Source organism: Pristiophorus japonicus, chromosome 10, assembly GCF_044704955.1.
Source record: "Pristiophorus japonicus isolate sPriJap1 chromosome 10, sPriJap1.hap1, whole genome shotgun sequence".
In the NCBI taxonomy this organism is placed as follows: domain Eukaryota; kingdom Metazoa; phylum Chordata; class Chondrichthyes; family Pristiophoridae; genus Pristiophorus; species Pristiophorus japonicus.
In genome coordinates this window covers 218,556,674-218,580,809 of record NC_091986.1, presented here as the reverse complement: position 1 = coordinate 218,580,809, position 24,136 = coordinate 218,556,674, and the positions used below count along the sequence as shown (strand labels likewise).

Sequence of the window (24,136 nt, the reverse complement as noted above, 5' to 3'; positions counted from 1 at the left end):
GGGAGGCTCAGAGGGTGTCCTTGTAACGTTTCCTCTGCCCATCTGGTGCTTGCTTGCCGTGAAGGAGTTCCGAGTAGAGCGTTTGCTTTGGGAGTCTCGTGTCTGGCATGTGAACAATGTGGCCCGCCCAACGGAGCTGATCAAGTGTGGTCAGTGCTTCAATGCGAGGGATGTTGACCTGGTCGAGGACATTAATGTTGGTCTGGTCGAGGACATTAATGTTGGTCTGGTCGAGGACACTAATGTTGGTCTGGTCGAGGACACTAATGTTGGTGCGTCTGTCCTCCCAGGGAAAAGTTGCCCTAATGCCCTGTAGATTGAGATGAGCTTGTTTCTCCTGTTCCTAAAATTTCCAGCATTTCCCTCGTCTCTCAGGGTGAAGTGAACGATGTCTTAGAGACTCCCATCAACAACTGGAAAGTCACATACTTGCTCCTGGTTACCGGCACAGTGTATCACGGGGTTAATGTACTCTCTAATATCGTTACCATTCACCAGGTGGTGTGTGTGAGCTTCCCCCGAGGTGCCCTTACAGAGGTGGAGAACCCTGTGATGGACCTTATTATCCTGGCTGCCAATCGCATGCCGTTCTAAGGCAGAATGGTGCGTTGTGTGCCTGTAACGCCCTTCAGATTAGATGTTAAACCGAGGCCCTGGCTCCCTGTTCTGTTGGTTCAACTAAGATTCCACGGTACAATTCGAAGAAGTACAAGATTGTTGCCTTGGTTTCCTGACCCAGCACTGCCAAAAAACGGATTGATTTATCTCCTGACCGAAGGAAGGATATACTTGCCTTCGAGGTCGATGGAATTCTCTGCCCCAGAGAGCTGTGGAGGCTGGGTCATTGAATATATTTAAGGCAGAGATAGACAGATTTTTGAGCGATAAGGAAGTAAAGGGTTATGGGGAGCGGGCGGGGAAGTGGAGTTGAGCCCATGATCAGATCAGCCATGATCTTATTAAATGTTGAAGCAGGCTCGAGGGGCCGAATGGCCGACTCCTGCTCCTATTTCTTATGTTATTTTTTCTTATGTTAGGCGGTGAAACAAAGTTGCACCAGACTGATTCCTGGGATGGGGGGATTGACCGAGGAGGAGAGATTGAGTAGATTGGACTGATACTCTCTGGGGTTTAGAAGAATCTCATTGAAAACATGTAAGTTTCTGAGGGGGATTGACAGGGTAGATGCAGGGAGGATGTTTCCCCCGGGCTGGAGAGTCTAGAACCAGGGGTCACAGTCTCAGGATAAGGGGTCGGCCATTTAGGACTGAGATGAGGAGGAATTTCTTCACTCAGAGGGTGGTGAATCTTTGGAATTCTCTGTCCCAGAAGGCTGTGGATGCTGAGTCTCTGAATATATTCAAGGCTGAGATAGACAAGTCCCCTGGTCCTGATGAAATGCATCCCAGGGTATTAAAAGAGATGGCGGAAGTTATAGCAGATGCATTCGTTATAATCTACCAAAATTCTCTGGACTCTGGGGAGGTACCAGCGGATTGGAAAGCAGTTAATGTAACGCCTCTGTTTAAAAAAGGGGGCAGACAAAAGGCAGGTAACTACAGGCCAGTTAGTTTAACATCTGTAGTGGGGAAAATGCTTGAAACTATCATTAAGGAAGAAATAGCGGGACATCTAGATAGGAATAGTGCAATCAAGCAGACGCAACATAGATTCATGAAGGGGAAATCATGTTTAACTAATTTACTGGAATTCTTTGAGGATATAACGAGCATGGTGGATAGAGGTGTACCGATGGATATGGTGTATTTAGATTTCCAAAAGGCATTCAATAAGGTGCCACACAAAAGGTTACTGCAGAAGATAGAGGTACGCGGAGTCAGAGGAAATGTATTAGCATGGATAGAGAATTGGCTGGTGAACAGAAAGCAGAGAGTCGGGATAAATGGGTCCTTTTCGGGTTGTAAATTGGTGGTTAGTGGTGTGCCACAGGGATCGGTGCTGGGACCACAACTGTTTACAATATACATAGATGATCTGGAAGAGGGGACAGAGTGTAGTGTAACAAAATTTGCAGATGACACAAAGATTAGTGGGAAAGCGTGTTGTGTAGAGGACACAGAGAGGCTGCAAAGAGATTTGGATAGGTTAAGCGAATGGGCTAAGGTTTAGCAGATGGAATACAATGTCGGAAAGTGTGAGGTCATCCACCTTGGGAAAGAAAACAGTAAAAGGGAATATTATTTGAATGGGGATAAATTACAACATGCTGAGGTGCATGAATCCCAAACTTTTTGCATGAATCCCAAAAAGTTAGTTTTCAGGTGCAGCAGGTAATCAGGAAGGCGAATGGAATGTTGGCCTTCATTGCGAGAGGGATGGAGTACAAAAGCAGGGAGGTCCTGCTGCAACTCTATAGGGGATTAGTAAGGCCGCACCTGGAGTACTGCGTGCAGTTTTGGTCACCTTACTTAAGGAAGGATATACTGGCTTTGGAGGAGGTACAGAGATGATTCACTAGGCTGATTCCGGAGATGAGGGGGTTACCTTATGATAGATTGAGTAGACTGGGTCTTTACTTGTTGGAGTTCAGAAGGATGAGGAGTGATCTTATAGAAACATTTAAAATAAGGAAAGGGATAGACAAGATAGAGGCGGAGAGGTTGTTTCCACTGGTCGGGGAGTCTGGAACTAGGGGGCACAGCCTCAAAATACGGGGGAGCCAATTTAAAACCGAGTTGAGAAGGAATTTCTTCTCCCAGAGGGTTGTGAACCTGTTGAATTCTCTGCCCAAGGAAGCAGTTGAGGCTAGCTCATTGAATGTATTCAAGTCACAGATAGATAGATTTTTAACCAATAAGGGAATTAAGGGTTATGGGGAGCGGGCGGGTAAGTGGAGCTGAGTCCACGGCCAGATCAGCCATGATCTTATTGAATGGCGGAGCAGGCTCGAGGGGCTAGATGGCCTACTCCTGTTCCTAATTCTTATGTTCTTATGCAACTGTGCAAATAGATGTTAACAGATATGATGTGATTGAGATTACGGAGACGTGGCTCCAGGATGATCAGGGCTGGGAACTCAACATCCAGGGGTATTCAGCATTCAGGAAGGATAGAATAACAGGAAAAGGAGGTGGGGTAGCATTGCTGGTTAAAGAGGAGATTAATGCAATAGTTAGGAAGGACATTAGCTTGGATGATGTGGAATCTATATGGGTAGAACTGCAGAACACCAAAGGGCAAAAAACGTTAGTGGGAGTTGTGCACAGAGCTCCAAACAGTAGTCGTGATGTTGGGGAGGGCATCAAACAGGAAATTAGGGGTGCATGCAATAAAGGTGCAGCAGTTATCATAGGTGACTTTAATATGCTTAGATTGGGCTAACCAAACTGGAAGCAATACGGTGGAGGAGGATTTCCTGGAGTGCATAAGGGATGGTTTTCTAGACCAATATGTCGAGGAACCAACTAGGGGGGAGGCCATCTTAGACTGGGTGTTGTGTAATGAGAGAGGATTAATTAGCAATCTCGTTGTGCGAGGCCCCTTGGGGAAGAGTGACCACAATATGGTGGAATTCTACATTAGGATGGAGAATGAAACAGTTAATTCAGAGACCATGGTCCAGAACTTAAAGAAGGGTAACTTTGAAGGTATGAGGCATGAATTGGCTAGGATAGATTGGCGAATGATACTGAAGGGGTTGACTGTGGATGGGCAATGACAGACATTTTGAGACCGCATGGATGAACTACAACAATTGTACATCCCTCTCTGGCGTAAAAATGTAAAAGGGAAGGTGGCTCAACCGTGGCTATCAAGGGAAATCAGGGATAGTATTAAAGCCAAGGAAGTGGCATACAAATTGACCAGAAATAGCAGCGAACCCGGGGACTGGGAGAAATTTAGAACTCAGCAGAGGAGGACAAAGGGTGTGATTAGGGCAGGGAAAATAGAGTACGAGAGGAAGCTTGCAGGGAACATTAAGACGGATTGCAAAAGCTTCTATAGATATGTAAAGATAAAAAGGTTAGTAAAGACAAACGTAGGTCCCCTGCAGTCAGAATCAGGGTAAGTCATAACAGGGAACAAAGAAATGGCAGACCAATTGAACAAGTACTTTGGTTCGGTATTCACTAAGGAGGACACAAACAACCTTCCGGATATAAAAGGGGTCAGAGGGTCGAGTAAGAAGGAGGAACTGAGGGAAATCCTTATTAGTCAGGAAATTGTGTTGGGGAAATTGATGGGATTGAAGGCCGATAAATCCCCAGGGCCTGATGGTCTGCATCCCAGAGTACTTAAGGAGGTGGCCTTGGAAATAGTGGCTGCATTGACAGTCATTTTCCAACAGTCCATAGACTCTGGATCAGTTCCTATGGAGTGGAGGGTAGCCAATGTAACCCCACTTTTTAAAAAAGGAGGGAGAGAGAAAACAGGGAATTATAGACCGGTCAGCGTGACATCGGTATTGGGTAAAATGATGGAATCTATTATTAAAGATGTCATAGCAGCGCATTTGGAAAGAGATGACATGATAGGTCCAAGTGAGCATGGATTTGTGAAAGGGAAATCATGCTTGACAAATCTTCTGAAAATTTTTGAGGATGTTTCCAGTAGAGTGGACAAGGGAGAACCAGTTGATGTGGTATATTTGGATTTTCAGAAGGCTTTTGACAAGGTCCCACACAAGAGATTAATGTGCAAAGTTAAAGCACATGGGATTGGGGGTCGTGTGCTGACGTGGATTGAGAACTGGTTGTCAGACAGGAAGCAAAGAGTAGGAGTAAATGGGTACTCTTCAGAATGGCAGGCAGTGACTAGTGGGGTATCGCAAGGTTCGGTGCTGGGGCCCAGCTGTTTACATTGTACATTAATGATTTAGACGAGGGGATTAAATGTAGTATCTCCAAATTTGCTGATGACACTAAGTTGGGTGGTAGTGTGAGCTGCGAGGAGGATGCTATGAGGCTGCAGAGTGACTTGGATAGATTAGGTGAGTGGGCAAATACATGGCAGATGAAGTATAATGTGGATAAATGTGAGGTTATCCACTTTGGTGGTAAAAACAGAGAGACAGACTATTATCTGAATGGTGACAGATTAGGAAAAGGGAAGGTGCAAAGAGACCTGGGTGTCATGGTACATCAGTCATTGAAGGTTGGCATGCAGGTACAGCAGGCGGTTAAGAAAGCAAATGGCATGTTGGCCTTCATAGCGAGGGGATTTGAGTACAGGGGCAGGGAGGTGTTGCTACAGTTGTACAGGGCCTTTGTGAGGCCACACCTGTGATATTGTGTACAGTTTTGGTCTCCTAACTTGAGGAAGGACATTCTTGCTATTGAGGGAGTGCAGCGAAGGTTCACCAGATTGATTCCCGGGATGACGGGACTGACATATCAAGAAAGACTGGATCAACTGGGCTTGTATTCACTGGAGTTCAGCAGAATGATAGGGGATCTCATAGAAACGTTTAAAATTCTGACGGGTTTGGACAGGTTAGATGCAGGAAGAATGTTCCCGACGTTGGGGAAGTCCAGAACCAGGGGTCACAGTCTAAGGATAAGGGGTAAGCCATTTAGGACCGAGATGAGGAGAAACTTCTTCACCCAGAGAGTGGTGAACCTGTGGAATTCTTTACCACAGAAAGTTGTTGAGGCCAATTCACTAAATATATTCAAAAAGGAGTTAGATGTAGTCCTTACTACTAGGGGGAATCAAGGAGTATGGCGAGAAAGCAGGAATGGGGTACTGAAGTTGCATGTTCAGCCATGAACTCATTGAATGGCGGTGCAGGCTCGAAGGGCTGAATGGCCTACTCCTGCACCTATTTTCTATGTTTCTATGATAGATTTTTGGACTCTCGGGGAATCATGGGATATGGGGTTCGGGCGGGAAAGTGGAGTTGAGGTCGAAGATCAGCCGTGATCTTATTGAATGGCGAAGCAGGCTCGAAGGGCCAAATGGCCGACTCGTGCTCCTATTTCTTATTGTTACTGGTGGGAGCTTACTGTGCGCAGTTTACTGCGTAGCTACAATAATTGTGCGTAAAAATGATTAATTATAAGTGATTTATTTTGAGGCACTTCTGAGAGATGTTATAAACATCAAAGAAGGAACGACTTGCATTTCTATAGCTCCTTTCACGACCTCAGGATGTCCCAAGGCGCTTTACAGCCAATGAAGTATTTTTGGAGTGTGGTCACTGTTGTAATGTGGGAAATGCGGCAAGCAATTTGCGCACAGCAAGCTCCCACAAACAGCAATGTGATAATGACCAGATAATCTGTTTTTTGTTATGTTGGTTGAGGGATAGATATTGGCCCCAGGACACAGGGGATAACCCCCCTGCTCATCTTTGAAATAGTGCCATGGGATCTTTTTACATCCACCTGAGAAGGCAGACAGGGCCTCAGATTAAAATCTCATCTGAAAGACGGTATCTCCGACAGTGCAGCGCTCCCTCAGTACTGCCCCTCCGACAGTGCGGCGCTCCCTCAATACTGCCCCTCCGACAGTGCAGCGCTCCCTCAGTACTGCCCCTCCGACAGTGCGGCACTCTCTCAGTACTGCCCCTCCGACAGTGCAGCGCTCCCTCAGTACTGCCCCTCCGACAGTGCGGCGCTCCCTCAATACTGCCCCTCCGACAGTGCGGCTCTCCCTCAGTACTACTCCTCCGACAGTGCGGCACTCCCTCAGTACTGCCCCTCCGACAGTGCGGCGCTCCCTCAGTACTGCCCCTCCGACAGTGCGGCTCTCCCTCAGTACTACTCCTCCGACAGTGCGGCACTCCCTCAGTACCGCCCCTCCAACAGAGCGCGCTCCCTCAGTACTGCCCCTCCGACAGTGCGGCGCTCCCTCAGTACTGCCCCTCCGTCAGTGCGCCGCTCCCTCAGCACAGCCCCTCCGACAGTGCGGCGCTCCCTCAGTACTGCCCCTCTGACAGTGTGGTGCTCCCTCAGTACTGCCCCTCTGACAGTGCGGCGCTCCCTCAGTACTGCCCCTCCGACAGTGCGGCACTCCCTCAGTACTGCCCCACCGACAGTGCAGCGCTCCCTCAGTACTGCCCCTCCAACAGTGCGGCGCTCCCTCAGTACTGCCCCTCTGACAGTGCGGCACTCCCTCAGTACTGCCCCTCCGTCAGTGCGCCACTCCCTCAGTACTGCCCCTCCGTCAGTGCGGCGCTCCCTCAGTACTGCCCCTCCGACAGTGCGGCGCTCCCTCAGTACTGCCCCTCCGTCAGTGCGGCGCTCCCTCAGTACTGCCCCTCGGACAGTGTGGCGCTCCCTCAGTACTGCTCCTCCGACAGTGCGGCACTCCCTCAGTACTGCTCCTCTGACAGTGCGGCGCTCCCTCAGTACTGCTCCTCCGACAGTGCGGCACTCCCTCAGTACTGCTCCTCCGACAGTGCGGCGCTCCCTCAGTACCGCCCCTCCGACAGTGCAGCGCTCCCTCAGTACTGCCCCTCCGACAGTGCAGAGAGCTCCCTCAGTACTGCCCCTCTGACAGTGCGGCGCTCCCTCACTACTGCCCTCTGACAGTGCGGCGCTCCCTCAGTACTGCCCCTCCGACAGTGCGGCGCTCCCTCAGTACCGCCCCTCCGACAGTGCGGCACTCCCTCAGTACCGCCCCTCCCACAGTGCGGCACTCCCTCAGTACCGCCCCTCCCACAGTGCGGCGCTCCCTCAGTACCGCCCCTCCCACAGTGCGGCACTCCCTCAGTACCGCCCCTCCGACAGTGCGGCACTCCCTCAGTACCGCCCCTCCCACAGTGCGGCACTCCCTCAGTACCGCCCCTCCCACAGTGCGGCACTCCCTCAGTACCGCCCCTCCCACAGTGCGGCACTCCCTCAGTACCGCCCCTCCCACAGTGCGGCGCTCCCTCAGTACCGCCCCTCCCACAGTGCGGCGCTCCCTCACTACTGCAGTGGGAGTGTCAGCCTCAGGCTGCTGGAGCGGGATTGAACCCGCAACATTTTGATTGACAGTATAAGAGTGATGCACTCCGAGGCACAGCATACATTATGAATGCAAGTGTTAAGAAACATTACTGTTAGCAATAAGCCCTGGATCATGCCGTGTCCTCTCTCCTGTTGCAGACGGTGTCGTGTTGGTTGATCCAGAATACCTGAAGGAAAGAAAAGGTAAGCATTTCGGAAGAACTTCTCTGACAGACGTGAGAATTCTGACCTGTGCCTGTGTTCAACGACCGCCCCGAGACACACACAGAAATGTCTCATGTTCCGGGAGGTGCACTGGCTCTCGAGCTACGGGCACGGTTCAGTGGTAGGCTGTCAGGACGGACTGATATTCTGTTGCTTTGTTGGAATCCCTTTGTGGATCAGAGAGTGTTTACATAGAATGATCCCGCAGGAGAGTTCATGGGTGCGGAGAGTCTATGATTGGAGAGAGTGTCATCATCATCATTGGCAGTCCCTCGGAGTCGAGGAAGACTTGCTTCCACTCTAAAAGTGAGTTCTCAGGTGACTGAACAGTCCAATACGGGAATTACAGTCTCTGTCACAGGTGGGACAGACAGTGGTTGAAGGAAAGGGTGGGTGGGGAGTCTGGTTTGCCGCACGCTCCTTCCGCTGCCTGCGCTTGGTTTCTGCATGCTCTCGGCGACGAGAGTCGATGTGCTCAGCGCCCTCCCGGATGCACTTCCTTCCCCCACTTAGGGCGGTCTTTGGCCAGGGACTCCCAAGTGTTGGTGGGGATGTTGCACTTTATCAGGGAGGCTTTGAGGGTGTCCTTGAAACGTTTCCCCTGCCCGCCTGGGGCTCGCTTGCCGTGTAGGAGTTCTGAGTAGAGCGCTTGCTTTGGGAGTCTCGTGTCGGGCATGCGGACAATGTGGTCCCGCCCAACGGAGCTGGTCGAGTGTGGTCAGTGCTTCGATGCTGGGGATGTTGGCCTGGTCGAGGACACTAACATTGGTGCGTCTGTCCTGACAATGGATTTGCAGCATCTTGCGGAGGCAGCGGTGGTGGTATTTCTCCAGCACTTTTGAGGTGTCTGTTGTACATAGTCCGTGTCTCTGAGCCATACAGGAGGGCGGGTATCACTACTGCCCTGTAGACCATGAGCTTGGTGCTGGGTTTGACGTCCTGGTCTTCAAACACCATAGGGTAGAGTCCATGATAGGAGAGAGCGTACATGGGCTGTGGGAGGGGATTAAATGTGTGGGTAGAGTCCGTGATAGAGAATGGAAAAGCAAAGACTGGAAGGGAGGGAGTGAAGAAACGACAAACTGGGTGTCAAAACTATCGCACTCTGTTGCAGCATCTGAAGCCCCAGAATATCTGAAGACTCATTCCCATCATTATTACATCAGTCCAGAAACAGCCTATTGGGCCCCAGCGCTCCGTGCCGGGGTTTATGCTCCATACCAGCCCCCTCCCACCCCTCTCCATCTCACCCCATCACCATATCCCTCTATTCCTTTCTCACTCATGTGTTTATCCAGCTTCCCCTTAAATGCATCGATACTATTCGCCTCAACCCCTCCCTGTGGCAGCGAGTTCCACATTCTCACCATTTGCTGTTGCAGTTAAGAAAGCAAATGGTATGTTGACCTTTATTACAAGAGGATTGAAGTATGAGAGTAAAGACGCCTTACTACAATTATATCGGGCCCTGGTGAGACCACACCTGGAGTATTGTGCACAGTTTTGGTCTCCTTACCTAAGGAAGGATATACTTGCCATAGAGGGAGTGCAATGAAGGTTCACCAGACTGATTCCTGGGATGGGGGGATTGTCCTATGAGGAGAGATTGAGCAGACCAGGCCGATATTCTCTAGCGTTTAGAAGAATGGGAGGTGATCTCATTGGAACATACACAATTCTTACAGGGCTTGACAGGGTAGATGCAGGGAGGATATTTCCCCCCGGGCTGGGGAGTCTAGAACCAGGGGTCACAATCTCAGGATAAGGGGTCGGCCATTTAGGACTGAGGTGAGGAGAAATTTCCTCACTCAGAGGGTGGTGAATCTTTGGAATTCTCTGCCCCAAAGGGCTGTGGAGGCTCAGTCGTTGAGTATATTCAAGGCTGAGATCGATAGATTTTTGGATATTAAGGGAATCAAGAGATATGGGGATCGGGCGGGAAAGTGGAGTTGAGGTCGAAGATCAGCCATAATCTCATTGAATGGTGGAGCAGGCTCGAGGGGCCGAATGGCCGACTTCTGCTCCTAATCCTTACGTTGTAATGCTCCCCCCCCAGAGTTAGCTCCTGGTCAGTTCTGTGGGCCGAGCCCTGTTTGCAGGCGGATATTGTAACCAGCTAATAGTTCTCTCCCGTCTCTGCAGTGTTTGTGACCTTCACCTGCGCCTTTCGGTATGGGCGGGAGGATTTGGACGTGTTGGGACTGACCTTTCGGAAGGATCTCTTCGTCGCCAACGTCCAGGCGTTCCCACCGGTTGCCGAGGAGAAGAAGCCCTTGTCCCGGCTTCAGGAGCGCTTGATCAAAAAGCTGGGCGAACACGCTTATCCCTTCACGTTCGAGGTTAGTCCTCTGATCTCCGTCTTATTGTGCCAAGGGCAGAACGTATTACAGGTGTGTAGAAACATAGAAATTTACAGCGCGGAAGGACCCATTCCGGCCCATCGTATCTGTGCCGGCCGACAAAGAGCCGCACGGCCCTCGGTCAGCAGCCCTGAAGGTTACAGATAAACCCATGAGCAATGAACAATGGCGGAAAGGTATAGAGCACCCGGCCCAACCAGTCCGCCCCACACAACAATGTTTGTGAGGGGAATGAGTGGTTCTGTCTGTAGTTCATTACTATACTAGTCTGATTCAGGAACAATAACTTGCATTTATATAGCGCCTTGAACATAGTGAAACGTCCCAAGGCGCTTCACAGGGAGCGATTACCAAACAACATTTTGAAGCCAAGCCACATAAGGAGATATTCGGGACAGGCGACCAAAAGCTTGGTCAAAGAGGTCGGTTTTAAGGAGCATCTTAAAGGAGGAGAGAGAGGCGGAGATGTTTAGGGAGGGAGATCCAGAGCTAGGGGCCCAGGCAACAGAAGGCATGGCCACCGATGGTGGAGCGATGGAAATCAGGGATGCTCAGGAGGGCAGAATTAGAGGAGCGCAGACACCTTGGGGAGTTGTGGGGCTGGAGGAGATTACAGAGATAGGGAGGGGCGAGGCCATGGAGGGATTTGTAAATCGAGGCATTGCTGGACCTGGAGCCAATGTAGGTCAGCGAGCACAGGGGGTGATGGGTGAGCGAGACTTGGTGCGAGTTAGGACACGGGGCAGTGAGTACAGGGGGTGATGGGTGAGTGGGACTCGGTGTGAGTTAGGACACGGGGCAGCGAGCACAGGGGGTGATGGGTGAGCGGGACTTGGTGCGAGTTAGGACACGGGGCAGTGAGCACAGGGGGTGATGGGTGAGTGGGACTTGGTGCGAGTTAGGACACGGGGCAGTGAGCACAGGGGGTGATGGGTGAGCGGGACTTGGTGCGAGCTAGGACACGGGGCAGCGAGCACAGGGGGTGATGGGTGAGCGTGACTTGGTGTGAGTTAGTCTTCCTTAAAATCTACCTCTTTGACCAAACTTGGTCACCTGTTCTAATATCTACTGATGTGGCTCGGTGCCAAATTTTGTTTCATAATCTCTCCTGTGAAACGCCTTGGGATGTTTTGCTGTGTCAAAGGCGCTATAGAAATGCAAGTCATTTTTGTGGTTTGTTTAAGATGTTTCTCCCCGTGTTCCCATAGTTATTGCACCAAAGTTAAGGTGCTCTACTCGGAACTCCTACATGGCAAGCGAGCCCCAGGTGGGCAGAGGAAACGTTTCAAGGACACCCTCAAAGCCTCCCTGATAAAATGCAATATCCCCACCGACACCTGGGAGTCCCTGGCCCAAAGACCACCCTAAGTGGAGGAAGAGCATCCGGGAGGGCACTGAGCACCTCGAGTCTCGTCACCGAGAGCATGCAGAAAGCAAGCGCAGGGAGCGGAAGGAGCGTGCGGCAAACCAGACTCCCCACCCACCCTTTCCTCCAACCACTGTCTGTCCCACCTGCGACAGGGACTGTGGTTCTCGTATTGGACTGTTCAGTCACCTGAGAACTCACTTCTGGAGTGGAAGCAAGTCTTCCTCGATTCCGAGGGACTGCCTATGATGATGAAGGCCCTGTGCAAAATGAACCCCTGGGAGTTCGATGTAAAGTGAGTTGGGCAGTCGGCAGTACATCATCGCCTCCAATTCAGCACGCAATTGGTCGGCTCACTGTGAGAAGTTCTAGGAGTGCTGGCGTGGGAATTAGAGAAGGCTTACACAAAATCCACAAAGCTTTGTCAGATGGAGATTTCTTCCAGTCTAGAATAAAATCCATCGGGATGTTTACACGTTATTACAAAATATTCATGCCGGGGTTTATGCTCCACACCAGCCCCCTCCCACCCCTCTCCATCTTGGCACCGAGCTATTAGGAAGGTGACCAAGTCTGATCAAAGACGTAGGTTTTAAGGAAGACTAACTCACACCAAGTCCCGCTCACCCATCGCATCCCCCTGTGCTCGCTGACCTACATTGGCTCCCGGTCCAGCAACGCCTCGATTTTCAAATCCCTTCGTGGCCTCGCCCCTCCCTATCTCTGTAATCTCTCCCAACCCCACATCCCCATCACCATATCCTTCTATCCCTTTCTCCCTCATATGTTTATCCAGCTTCCCCTTAAATGCATCGATACTATTCGCCTCAACCCCTCCCTGTGGCAGCGAGTTCCACATTCTCACCACTCTCTGGGTGAAGAAATTTCTGCTAAATTCCCCAGTGGGTTTATCAGTGACTGTCTTATATTGATGGCCCCTCAGTTCTGGTCTCCCCCACAATCGGAAACATCTTCTCTACGCCTAACCTGTCGAACCATTTCATTGTCTTAAAGACCTCTATTAGGTCATATCCCTCAGCTTTACCTTTTCCAGAGAAAAGAGACCCAACCTGTTAAATCTTTCCAATAGTTATGACCTCTCAGTTCTGACATTATTATTGTCTAAGATACTTTATGAAAATAAATCTATTACATCGCTCCCTCCACCACCGGCGCACCGTGGCTGCAGTGTGTACCATCTACAAGATGCACTGCAGCAACTCGCCAAGGCTTCTTCGGCAGCACCTCCCAAACCCGCGACCTCTACCGCCTAGAAGGACAAGGGCAGCAGGCGCATGGGAACACCACCACCTCCACGTTCCCCTCCCAGTCACACACCATCCTGACTTGGGAATATATCGGCCGTTCCTTCATCGTCGCTGGGTCACAATCCTGGAACTCCCTCCCTAACAGCACTGTGGGAGCACCTTCACCACACGGACTGCAGCGGTTCAAGAAGGCGGCTCACCACCACCTTCTCAAGGGGCGATTAGGGATGGGCAATAAATGCCGGCCTTGCCAGTGACACCCACATCCCGAGAATTAATTTTTCAAAATTGCATCTTTAGTGAAACGAACTTATTGCTGTTGACGATGCCAGATTGTATGTGAGGTGATTTCCCCCAAGCGATTTCGGGGGACTGGATGCTCCTATTGCAGCGGGTGTTGTTGGCATGTCTGTCTGGCAATCACCGGCCGATGCACGCGATGGAAACCCCTCCGTTCGCGGAGGCCCAGCGAGGATTGCGCTGCCCCTGCTGGTGAGACTGAATCATTCCTTTATTTTTCAGATTCCTCCCAACCTGCCTTGTTCCGTCACGTTGCAGCCAGGCCCTGAAGACACCGGAAAGGTAGAACTTCAGTCCTCTCTTTAGTCTTTCTTCTCTTTTCTTTCCTCCTCTCTTTTTCTCCTTCCCCCTCTTGTTCCCCCTTCCCTTCCCTCTCTCTCTCCCTTTCTCTGTCTCTCCCCTTTGTGTTCTCTCTTGTTCTCTGCCTTTCTCTCTTTCATTGCATCATCTTATACCTTCTTCTCTTCCTGTTCCTCATTTGCTCAAAGGAAGAGAAGATATTTTTAAGGATCAAGTAAAGAGCACCCACCCACCCACCTTCTCCCCATATCCCCCAACCCCACCTACCCACCTTCTCCCCATATCCCCCAACCCCACCTACCCACCCTCTCCCCATATCCCCCAACCCCACCTACCCACCTTCTCCCCATATCCCCCAACCCCACCTACCCACCTTCTCCCCATATCCCCCAACCCCACCTACCCACCCTCTCCCCATATCCCCCATATCCCCACCTACCCACCCTCTCCCCATATCCCCCATATCCCCACCGACCCACCTTCTCCCCATATCCCCCAACCCCACCTACCCACCTTCTCCCCATATCCCCCAACCCCACCTACCCACCTTCTCCCCATATCCCCCAACCCCACCTACACACCTTCTCCCCATAACCCCCAACCCCACCTACCCACCCTCTCCCCATATCTCCCATATCCCCACCTACCCACCCTCTCCCCATATCCCCCATATCCCCACCTACCCACCTTCTCCCCATATCCCCCAACCCCACCTACCCACCCTCTCCCCATATCCCCACCTACCCACCCTCTCCCCATATCCCCCAACCCCATCTACCCACCTTCTCCCCATATCCCCCAACCCCACCTACCCACCTTCTCCCCATATCCCCCAACCCCACCTACCCACCTTCCCCATATCCCCCAACCCCACCTACCCACCTTCTCCCCATATCCCCCAACCCCACCTACCCACCCTCTCCTCATATCTCCCATATCCCCACCTACCCACCTTCTCCCCATAACCCCCAACCCCACCCACCATCTCAGGACATGCAATCCTGTCCTTAGCCGGATGTCTACATTGCGTAGAATTACACAGTATTTACAGCACAGAAACAGGCCATTGGGCCCCAGCGCTCCGTGCCGGGGTTTATGCTCCACACCAGCCCCCCTCCCACCCCTCTCCATCTCACCCCATCACCATATCCTTCTATTCCTTTCTCCCTCATGTGTTTATCCAGCTTCCCCTTAAATGCATTGATCCTATTCACCTCAACCCCTCCCTGTGGCAGCGAGTTCCATATTCTCACCCCTCTCTGGGTGAAGAAGTTTCTCCTGAATTCCCCATTAGATTTATTAGTGACTGTCTGATATTGATGGCCCATAATTTTGGATGACCCACAAGTGGAAACATCTTCTCTACGTCTACCCTATCGAATCTTTTCGTAATTTTAAAGACCTCTATGAGGATGCCCCTCAACCTCCTCTTTTCTGGAGAAAAGATCTCCGGCCTGACCAACATTTCCTGATGGGCACAACCTCCCAGTCCTGGTATCATTCTCGTAAATCCTTTTTGCACCTTGTCCAGTGCCTCAATATCCTTTTTATAATAAGGAGATGTTATAAGAACTGTTTACAGTGCTCCAAGTGAGGTGTAACCAAGGTTCTATACAAGTTTAACGCAACTTATCTGCTTTTTAATTCTACCCCTCCAGAAATAAACCCCAGGCTTTTTATGGTCTTCTTAACCTGCGTCAGTGCTTTCAGTGACCTGTGTGTCTATACCCCCAGATCCCTCTGTTCCTCCACCCCACTGAGGGCTATTTCCCAAGGAGTATTTGGTTTCCTTATTCTTCCCAACAAACTGCACCACCTCACTTTGATCTGTAGTGAAGTTAACTTGCCCATTCTGCAAGTTTATTTATCGCACTCCTGCTCTGTGTTAACGGCAACACTCGAATCTGGTGGACCCATTACCTCGTTCTCATTACTTCGATCTCTCGAACAGAACATGTTGTTGAATTCACTTTTTTTCCGTCTGCTTATATTCACTGAGTGTGTCGGGCATGGCTCACTGGCAGCGCGCTCTCTCATCTCTGAGTCTGAAGGTTTGGAAGTTCAAGCCCCACTCCAGGGACTTGAGCACACAAATCCAGGCTGACTATCCCAGTTCAGCGCTGAGGGAGCGCCGCACTGTCGGAGGGGCAGTACTGAGGGAGCGCCGCACTGTCGGAGGGGCAGTACTGAGGGAGCGCCGCACTGTCGGAGGGGCAGTACTGAGGGAGTGCTGCACTGTCGGAGGGGCCGTCTTTCAGGTGAGACGTTAAACCGAGGCCCCGTCTGCTCTCTCAGATGGACAGAAAAGATCCCACGGCACTATTTCGAAAAGAGCAGGGGAGTTCTCCCCGGTGTCCTGAGGCAAATATTTATCTCTCAATCAACATCACTAAAACAGATTATCTGGGTCATTATCACGTTGCTGTGTGTGGGAGCTTGCTGTGCGCAAATTGGCTGCCGCATTTCCCACATTACAACAGTGACTGCACTTTAAAAATACTTGGCTGTAAAGTGCTTTGCGATGTTTGGTGGTCGTGAAAGGCGCTATATAAATGCAAGTCTTTCTTTCTTCTCAAGGCTTGTGGTGTGGACTTTGAGGTGAAAACATTCTGTGCAGAAAACCTGGAAGAGAAAATTCATAAAAGGTACAGGCCATTTTTCTTTATTCACTTTGGGGAAGAAACTTTGGGGGCAAAGTGTAAAGCAAGCTGCTGATTGGCTCCCACTCGTCTCTTCCGCCCAGCGACAGGTGTAAATGAGCGCACCCTATGGGGGTAGTGTAAGTGGGCAGGAGAGACCTCCCACTGGGACCGGTCCCACTCACTACCGTTTACATAGAGTCAGCGGGGCGGATTTTCAGCTTCACTCCGCTGCGTTTTTCGTTGCACTGTCGGAGGGGCAGTACTGAGGGAGCGCCGCACTGTCGGAGGGACAGTACTGAGGGAGTGCTGCACTGTCGGAGGGGCAGTACTGAGGGAGCGCCGCACTGTCGGAGGGGCAGTACTGAGGGAGTGCCGCACTGTCGGAGGGGCAGTACTGAGGGAGCGCCGCACTGTCGGAGGGGCAGTACTGAGGGAGTGCCGCACTGTCGGAGGGGCAGTACTGAGGGAGCGCCGCACTGTCGGAGGGGCAGTACTGAGGGAGTGCCGCACTGTGGGAGGGGCAGTACTGAGGGAGTGCCGCACTGTCGGAGGGGCAGTACTGAGGGAGCGCCGCACTGTCGGAGGGGCAGTACTGAGGGAGTGTCGCACTGTCGAAGGGGAGTACTAAGGGAGTGCCGCACTGTCGGAGGGGCAGTACTGAGGGAGCTCCGCACTGTTGGAGGGGCAATACTGAGGGAGTGCCGCACTGTCGGAGGGGCAGTACTGAGGGAGCGCGCACTGTGGGAGGGGCAGTGCTGAGGGAGCGCCGCACTGTCGGAGGGGCAGTGCTGAGGGAGTGCCGCACTGTCGGAGGGGCAGTACTGAGGGAGTGTCGCACTGTCGAAGGGGAGTACTAAGGGAGTGCCGCACTGTCGGAGGGGCAGTACTGAGGGAGTGCAGCACTGTCAGAAGGGCAGCAGTGAGGGAACGCTGCACTGTTGGAGAGGCAGTACTGAGGGAGCGCCGCACTGTGGGAGGGGCAGTACTGAGGGAGTGCCGCACTGTTGGAGGGGCAGTACTGAGGGTGTGCCGCACTGTCGGAGGGGCAGTGCTGAGGGAGGGCCGCACTGTTGGAGTGGCAGTACTGAGCGAGCGCCGCACTGTTGGAGGGGCAGTAATGAGGGAGCGCCGCACTATGGGAGGGGCAGTACTGAGGGAGTGCCGCACTGTTGGAGGGACAGTACTGAGGGTGCGCCGCACTGTCGGAGGGGCAGTACTGAGGGAGCGCCGCACTATGGGAGGGGCAGTACTGAGGGAGTGCCGCACTGTTGGAGGGGCAGTACTGAGGGAGGGCCGCACTGTCGGAGGGGCAGTACTGAGGGAGGGCCGCACTGTCGGAGGGGCAGTACTGAGGGAGCGCCGCACTATGGGAGGGGCAGTACTGAGGGAGAGCCGCACTGTTGGAGGGGCAGTACTGAGGGAGGGCCGCACTGTCAGAGGGGCAGTACTGAGGGAGGGCCGCACTGTTGGAGGGGCCGTACTGAGGGAGCGCCGCACTATGGGAGGGGCAGTACTGAGGGAGCGCCGCACTGTCGGAGGGGCAGTACTGAGGGAGTGCCGCACTGTCGGAGGGGCAGTACTGAGGGAGGGCCGCACTGTCGGAGGGGCAGTACTGAGTGAGGGCCGCACTGTCGGAGGGGCAGTACTGAGGGAGGGCCGCACTGTCGGAGGGGCAGTACTGAGGGAGTGCCGCACTGTGGGAGGGGCAGTACTGAGGGAGCGCCGCACTGTCGGAGGGGCAGTACTGAGGGAGCGCCGCACTGTCGGAGGGGCAGTACTGAGAGAGCGCCGCACTGTCGGAGGGGCAGTACTGAGGGAGCGCCGCACTGTCGGAGGGGCAGTACTGAGGGAGCGCCGCACTGTCGGAGGGTCAGTACTGAGGGAGTGCCGCGCTGTCGGAGGGGCAGTACTGAGGGAGGGCCGCACTGTCGGAGGGGCAGTACTGAGGGAGGGCCGCACTGTCGGAGGGGCAGTACTGAGGGAGGGCCGCACTGTCGGAGGAGTCGTTAAGCCGAATCCCCGTCTGCTCTCTCATGTGGACGTAAAAGATCCCATGGCACTATTTGGAAGAAGAGCAGGGGAGTTCTCCCCGATGTCCTGGGGCCAATATTTATCCCTCAGCCTTCATCACCAAAACAGATTATCTGGGTCATTATCCCGTTGCTGTGTGTGGGAGCTTGCTGTGCCACATTTCCTGCATTACAAGTACATATTTTTTTTAAGTATCTCATTTGGGGACGTCCGGCGGTTGAGTTCTTCCTTCCTTTCATGTTCTGAGCTGTTTGTCGGTGATTGTACCCGGACCAGCCCGGTGATAAGCTTCATTATCTGTGTCAGCAGGAACTCGGTGCGCCTGGTGATTCGGAAGGTGCAGTACGCCCCGGAGAAGCCTGGCCCACAGCCCATGGCCGAGACCACTCGCCAGTTCCTCATGTCCGACAAGCCCCTCCACCTGGAGTCATCGCTGGACAAAGAGGTGAGGGGCGGGGGGCTGGGTGATGGGGACAGAGACGGGGCAGCAGGGCTTGGACATGATAAGGGGCATCTTCATGGGTCCGGCTGGTCCCTGACTGTCTTACATAATAATCCGTTAATCTCAGCTCAAACATCTGCTTATGTTAATGCCCGGGTATCTGTTATTCTATATATAAACCCCCTGAACCCCTCGATTAGATCCCAGCCTGTAAATCACTCCCAGGTATCTGTTATTCGATAGATAAACCCCCCCCCGAACCCCTCGATTAGATTCCAGCCTGTAACTCACTCCCGGGTATCTGTTATTCTATATATAAACCCCCCGAATCCCTCGATTAGATTCCAGCCTGTAACTCACTCCCGGGTATCTGTTATTCTATATATAAACCCACCGAACCCCTCGATTAGATTCCAGCCTGTAACTCACTCCCGGGTATCTGTTATTCTATATATAAACCCACCGAACCCCTCGATTAGATTCCAGCCTGTAACTCACTCCCGGGTATCTGTTATTCTATATATAAACCCCCCGAATCCCTCGATTAGATTCCAGCCTGTAACTCACTCCCGGGTATCTGTTATTCTATATATAAACCCACCGAACCCCTCGATTAGATTCCAGCCTGTAACTCACTCCCGGGTATCTGTTATTCTATATATAAACCCACCGAACCCCTCGATTAGATTCCAGCCTGTAACTCACTCCCGGGTATCTGTTATTCTATATATAAACCCCCCGAACCCCTCGATTAGATTCCAGCCTGTAACTCACTCCCGGGTATCTGTTATTCTATATATAAACCCACCGAACCCCTCGATTAGATTCCAGTCTGTAACTCACTCCCAGGTATCTGTTATTCTATATATAAACCACCCGAACCCCTCAATTAGATCCCAGCCTGTAACTCACTCCCGGGTATCTGTTATTCTATATATAAACCCCCCGAACCCCTCGATTAGATCCAGCCTGTAACTCACTCCCGGGTATCTGTTATTCTATTTATAAGCCACCGAACCCCTCGATTAGATTCCAGCCTGTAACTCACTCCAGGGTATCTGTTATTCTATATATAAACCCCCCGAACCCCTCGATTAGATTCCAGCCTGTAACTCACTCCCGGGTATCTGTTATTCTATATATAAACCCCCGAACCCCTCGATTAGATTCCAGTCTGTAACTCACTCCCAGGTATCTGTTATTCTATATATAAACCACCCGAACCCCTCAATTAGATCCCAGCCTGTAACTCACTCCCAGGTATCAGTTATTCATTGTATAAACCCCCCGAACCCCTCGATTAGATCCAGCCTGTAACTCACTCCCGGGTATCTGTTATTCTATTTATAAACCACCCGAACCCCTCGATTCGATTCCAGCCTGTAACTCACTCCCGGGTATCTGTTATTCTATATATAAACCCCCCGAACCCCCCGATTAGATTCTAGCCGGTAACTCACTGCGGTGTGACACTGCGTGTTTGTCAACCTTTGATATCCCTGTTGATCAGAGTGACAGTGGTTGGTCTGTGGGCTAACGAATGTATCAACAGGAAACCCAGACTGAAACGTGTTTTTAAATCGATGATTGGAACCTGTCAAAAATTGTATTAACACGTGGAATGCACTTTGAAACTGATAAGAACAAGAGAATTAGGAGCAGGAGTTGGCCATTCGGCCCCTCGAGTCTGCTCCGCCATTCAATCAGATCATGGCTGATCTTCGACCTCAACTCCACTTTCCCACCCAATCCCCATATCCCTCGATTCCCCTCAAGTCCATAAATCAGTCGATCTCTGCCTTGAATATACTCAACGACTGAGCCTCCACAGCCCTCTGGGGCAGAGAATTCTAAAGGTTCACCACCCTCCGAGTGAAGAAATTCCTCCTCATCTCAGTCCTAAATGGCTGACCCCTTATCCTGAGACTGTGACCCCTGGTTCTAGACTCCCCAGCCCGGGGGAAACATCCTCCCTGCATCTACCCTGTCAATCCTCCTCAGAATCTTGTATGTTTCAATGAGATCACCTCTCATTCTTCTAAACCCCAGAGAGTATAGAAACATAGAAACATAGAAACATAGAAAATAGGTGCAGGAGTAGGCCATTCGGCCCTTCAAGCCTGCACCGCCATTCAATGAGTTCACGGCTGAACATGCAACTTCAGTACCCCATTCCTGATTTCTCACCATACCCCTTGATCCCCCTAGTAGTAAGGACTACATCTAACTCCTTTTTGAATATATTTAGTGAATTGGCCTCAACAACTTTCTGTGGTAGAGAATTCCACAGGTTCACCACTCTCTGGGTGAAGAAGTTTCTCCTCATCTCGGTCCTAAATGGCTTCCCCCTTATCCTTAGACTGTGACCCCTGGTTCTGGACTTCCCCAACATTGGGAACATTCTTCCTGCATCCATCCTGTCTAAACCCGTCAGAATTTTAAATGTTTCTATGAGATCCCCTCTCATTCTTCTGAACTCCAGTGAATACAAGCCCAGTTGATCCAGTCTTTCTTGATATGTCAGTCCCGCCATCCCGGGAATCAGTCTGGTGAACCTTCGCTGCACTCCCTCAATAGCAAGAATGTCCTTCCTCAAGTTAGGAGACCAAAACTGTACACAATACTCCAGGTGTGGCCTCACCAAGGCCCTGTACAACTGTAGCAACACCTCCCTGCCCCTGTACTCAAATCCCCTCGCTATGAAGGCCAACATGCCATTTGCTTTCTTAACCGCCTGCTGTACCTGCATGCCAACCTTCACTGACTGATGTATCATGACACCCAGGTCTCGTTGCACCTCCCCTTTTCCTAATCTGTCACCATTCAGATAATAGTCTGTCTCTCTGTTTTTACCACCAAAGTGGATAACCTCACATTTATCCACATTATACTTCATCTGCCATGCATTTGCCCACTCACCTAACCTATCCAAGTCACTCTGCAGCCTAATAGCATCCTCCTCGCAGCTCACACTGCCACCCAACTTAGTGTCATCCGCAAATTTGGAGATACTGCATTTAATCCACTCGTCTAAATCATTAATGTACAGTGTAAACAGCTTGGGCCCCAGCACAGAACCTTGCGGCATCCCACTCGGGGTGAGGGGTGATCTTATTGAAACATTTAAAATAATGAAAGGGATAGACAAGATAGAGGCAGAGAGGTTGTTTCCACTGGTCGGGGAGACTAGAACTCGGGGGCACAGCCTCAAAATACGGGGGAGCCAATTTAAAACCGAGTTGAGAAGGAATTTCTTCTCCCAGAGGGTTGTGAATCTGTGGAATTCTCTACCCAAGGAAGTAGTTGAGGCTAGCTCATTGAATGTATTCAAATCACAGATAGATAGATTTTTAACCAATAAGGGAATTAAGGGTTACGGGGAGCGGGCGGGTAAGTGGAGCTGAGTCCACGGCCAGATCAGCCATGATCTTGTTGAATGGCGGAGCAGGCTCAAGGGGCTAGATGGCCTACTCCTGTTCCTAATTCTTATGTTCTTATGTTCTTATGAAATGGCATACAAATTGGCCAGAAATAGCAGTGAACCCGGGGACTGGGAGAAGTTTAGAACTCAGCAGAGGAGGACAAAGGGTTTGATTAGGGCAGGGAAAATAGAGTACGAGAGGAAGCTTGCAGGGAACATTAAGACAGACTGAAAAAGCTTCGATAGATATGTAAAGAGAAAAAGGTTAGTAAAGACAAACGTAGGTCCCCTGCAGTCAGAATCAGGGGAAGTCATAATGGGGAACAAAGAAATGGCAGACCAATTGAACAAGTACTTTGGTTTGGTATTCACTAAGGAGGACACAAACAACCTTCCAGATATAAAAGGGATCAGAGGGCATAGTAAGAAGGAGTAACTGAGGGAAATCCTTGTTAGTCGGGAAATTATGTTGGGGAAATTGATGGGATTGAAGGCCGATAAATCCCCAGGGCCTAATGGACTGCATCCCAGCGTACTTAAGGAGGTGGCCTTGGAAATAGCGGATGCATTGACAGTCATTTTCCAACATTTCATAGACTCTGGATCAGTTCCTATCGAGTGGAGGGTAGCCAATGTAACCCCACTTTTTAAAAAAGGAGGGAGAGAGAAAACAGGGAATTATAGACCGGTCAGCCTGACATCGGTAGTGGGTAAAATGATGGAATCAATTATTAAGGATGTCATAGCAGCGCATTTGGAAAGAGGTGACATGATAGGTCCAAGTCAGCATGGATTTGTGAAAGGGAAATCATGCTTGACAAATCTTCTGGAATTTTTTGAGGATGTTTCCAGTAGAGTGGACAAGGGAGAACCAGCTGATGTGGTGTATTTGGACTTTCAGAAGGCTTTCGACAAGGTCCCACACAAGAGATTAATGTGCAAAGTTAAAGCACATGGGATTGGGGGTAGTGTGCTGATGTGGATTGAGAACTGGTTGGCAGACAGGAAGCAAAGAGTAGGAGTAAATGGGTACTTTTCAGAATGGCACCCAGTCTACTCAACCTATCATCATAAGGTAACCCTCTCATCTCCGGAATCAGCCGAGTGAATCATCTCTGTACCCCCTCCAAAGCTAGTATATCCTTCCTTAAGTAAGGTGACCAAAACTGCACGCAGTACTCCAGGTGCGGCCCCACCAATACCCTGTACAGTTGCAGCAGGACCTCCCTGCTTTTGTACTCCATCCCTCTCGCAATGAAGGCCAACATTCCATTCGCCTTCCTGATTACCTGCTGCACCTGCAAACCAACTTTTTGGGATTCATGCACAAGGACCCCCAGGTCCCTCTGCATCGTAGCATGTTGTAATTTCTCCCCATTCAAATAATATTCTCCTTTATTGTTTTTTTTTCCAAGATGGATGACCTCACATTTTCCGACATTGTATTCCATCTGCCAAATCTTAGCCTATTCGCTTAACCTATCTAAATCTCTTTGCAGCCTCTCTGTGTCCTCTACACAACACGCTTTCCCACTAATCTTTGCGTCATTTGCAAATTTTGTTACACTACACTCTGTCCGCTCTTCCAGGTCATCTATGTATATTGTAAACAGTTGTGGTCCCAGCACCGATCCCTGTGGCACACCACTAACCACCGTTTTCCAACCCGAAAAGGACCCATTTATCCCAACTCTCTGTTTTCTGTTAGCCAGCCAATTCTCTATCAATGCTAATACATTTCCTCTGACTCCGCGTACCTTTATCTTCTGCAGTAACCTTTTGTGTGGCACCTTATCGAATGCCTTTTGGAAATTTAAATACACCACATCCATCGGTACAGCTCTATCCACCATGCTCGTTATATCCTCAAAGAATTCCAGTAAATT

General features: G+C 51.0%; 1 protein-coding gene across 1 annotated transcript in view; it reads left to right on the top strand.

Moving 5' to 3' along the window:
- arrb1 (arrestin, beta 1) overlaps positions 1-24,136 on the top strand; it is a 192,760-nt gene that overhangs the window by 17,368 nt on the left and 151,256 nt on the right. Inside the window, exons 5-9 of the mRNA XM_070891352.1 lie at positions 8,055-8,099; positions 10,263-10,459; positions 13,637-13,696; positions 16,292-16,359; positions 18,697-18,832. Coding sequence (XP_070747453.1) covers positions 8,055-8,099; positions 10,263-10,459; positions 13,637-13,696; positions 16,292-16,359; positions 18,697-18,832 — 506 coding nt within the window. The remainder of the gene's footprint in view (positions 1-8,054; positions 8,100-10,262; positions 10,460-13,636; positions 13,697-16,291; positions 16,360-18,696; positions 18,833-24,136) is intronic.